A 2372-nucleotide genomic window follows, 5' to 3' on the forward strand; every position below is an offset into this window, starting at 1 on the left:
TCCATGTCCCATTATCATCAGGTCCACAAAGCCTAGTCCAAAGTACATCCAAGCGTTGACTTTTATTCTATTACAATTAATGGGTCGAAAATCACTCAGATCCAACTCTAGAACTCCAAACTTCATCTTAACAGGCCTTGTTATCTTAATAGGTTGTACGGACTGACACCGTTAGTAGTCCCGTTATAATCAAACCGTGATAGCGTAGTACCTTTGTAGTATGAATCAAGAAAAGAACCCACTTGTCTTACTATCAGTTGACAAATTTTAATTTATCTATTTTCTTCTTTCTTCAGTACATAATCAAAGATAATCAAGAAAGGTCTTCTCTAGCAGCAGAGAACATCTTCTAGATGGCAAATCAAGAGGCACCCCTCCAAACAGACGAACAACCGAGCGAGCAAACCGAACAGTTAAACAATGATCTCACTAAAAAGATCCTGATATGTGTACCAGCAATTTCCCTATTAAGATTTCAACTGGTGTGCAAGAACTGGGCGGCAATGATCCAAGAACCCCAGTTTAAGAAAGACCATTTTGAACCAAACAACACGACAAATGAACCGTTGCGACTCCTCGTAGTCAAGGAGGGGTTTAGTTCTGGCGTTTTTTGTGAAAATTCGATGGTTGTTGATGTGGATAATTTGCAACGCCGCAAAATTTGGATACCTCGAGATTTGGGCAGCGATGGGGATTTAGCAGGATCCTGCAACGGCCTTCTCTGTACTGAAGTGAAAGGCGAGATAACCGTGTTCAACCCCATCACCCGAGATAAGGTGTCTCTGCCTAAGCCAATTTATATCAGGGGATATGAAAAGATAATGCACACTGACCTTTTGTTCCACTATGCCACTGGTGAATATAAGGTCATGTTTTTTTATCAGAATGCTTCCATGCCAGTTTATGCTGTTAATATGTACACGTTAGGCGCTAATAGCTCGTGGAGACAAGTCAACAAGATAAGATCCTTCCCTTCTAATAGTGGTGTGAATGTCGACGACACCATCTATTGGCCTTCCTTCTCAGAGGATTTTGATGCTATCATCTCTTTTGATATTAGCAAAGAGGAGATCGAAGTCCAACCTTTATTTATGCCAGATGAGTCAATGCTACTTGGCCTTGCAAAATGGGACAACAAACTTTATGTTGTTAGTTTACCACTGGAGCATCAAATAATAAAATTATGGACAGTCAATAACTTGAAAGAGAGTGTGTTTACCTTGAGATATGAGATTCTGCTGCAAGGGACCAATGGTGATGTCGAGTTTCCAGCACCGTATTCAATTGAAATGAACAAACTCTTCTTAGCCACTTCTGATACCATATTCTATCATGACCTTTCCGGAAAGCCTGACAATGTCATCAAGGTGATGTATAGTTCGAGTTGTGAAATCAAGAATTGTTTTGCTTATGTTGAGAGTTTACTTCCTGTGCCTAATTAAATAAAGTAGTCTTATTTCTATTATTTTTCATCGTTTCTGTTTTAGTTATAGACATATCGTAGAGAACCAGTAATGTTAAATTTTGTGGGAATGATCTTAGTTATGTATCTAGTATGTGTACTGCTAAGGGATGCATGTCAGTCAAATAGAAAATCGCTGAAATACTTGTTTTTTTTCTTATGATTACTCCAATTACTGCTTTTTTTTACTTGCATGTCTTTTTTTTTTCTCATGTATATACCCATGTCATGATCTCCATTTCTGTTGTTATCCTTAGAAAAAAAAAATGAAAAAAGGCTTGATAATGTTGCCTTGTTAGATTTGCCTAATGATAGTCCAGATCAGCTTTCATTGGAAGTGGAAACATTTTGTAGGTATAATTATGATCTATATAGAGTCAATTGATCATTCAGTAAACAAATGCATGTCCCGTGTATGAAAGTCTTGTGAAGCATTAACCTATCTAGAGAGCTATAATATAAATATATGTATCACCGAAACCAACCTATGTTTCTGAGGTGTCAATCTACCATAAACAAATTGACATTCAAGCGCATTTTGGCCACTTAATTAATAATTAAACAAACTGAGACGTTTTCTGATCTGTGCATTGTCCATAAACAAATTGATCAGCATTCCTGATCCCAGTTCTGCAACCATCAGTTGATTCACCATATATTTTAGAGGTGTTGTTAAAATTTTCACTGTCAGCGGTACCCTCATCGACATCAGATTCTTGAGACTAAGCAGTGTAGAAAGATAAGTACAACTAAATAATGATTCGCACAACAGTACTTAAGCATTATTATTTTTTAAGTAATTACCCAGGGATCCGGTAAATGAGAGCATAACATGTCAGTATCATATGTATGCGCTGTACGTAAACCCTCAGCATTCCAAACTACAAAAGAACTCGGTAGTGATTTCACC

The 2372-nt window shown here is 37.4% G+C and overlaps 1 protein-coding gene across 1 annotated transcript; it reads left to right on the top strand.

The window, feature by feature from the left end:
- The first annotated feature begins 353 nt into the window (after positions 1-353).
- On the top strand, positions 354-1442 carry LOC144573098 (putative F-box protein At5g52610). Its single transcript, XM_078322786.1, has one exon. It carries the CDS (start codon positions 354-356, stop codon positions 1440-1442), a length of 1089 nt encoding a protein of 362 aa, XP_078178912.1.
- The last annotated feature ends 930 nt before the right edge of the window (positions 1443-2372 follow it).

The sequence above is a fragment of the Carex rostrata genome, chromosome 21 (assembly GCF_964058835.1).
Source record: "Carex rostrata chromosome 21, lpCarRost1.2, whole genome shotgun sequence".
Classification (NCBI taxonomy): domain Eukaryota; kingdom Viridiplantae; phylum Streptophyta; class Magnoliopsida; order Poales; family Cyperaceae; genus Carex; species Carex rostrata.

Bases quoted from the DNA above. Each gene is read 5' to 3' on its own strand.
- LOC144573098 (XM_078322786.1), top strand. From the start codon at position 354: ATGGCAAATCAAGAGGCACCCCTCCAAACAGACGAACAACCGAGCGAG.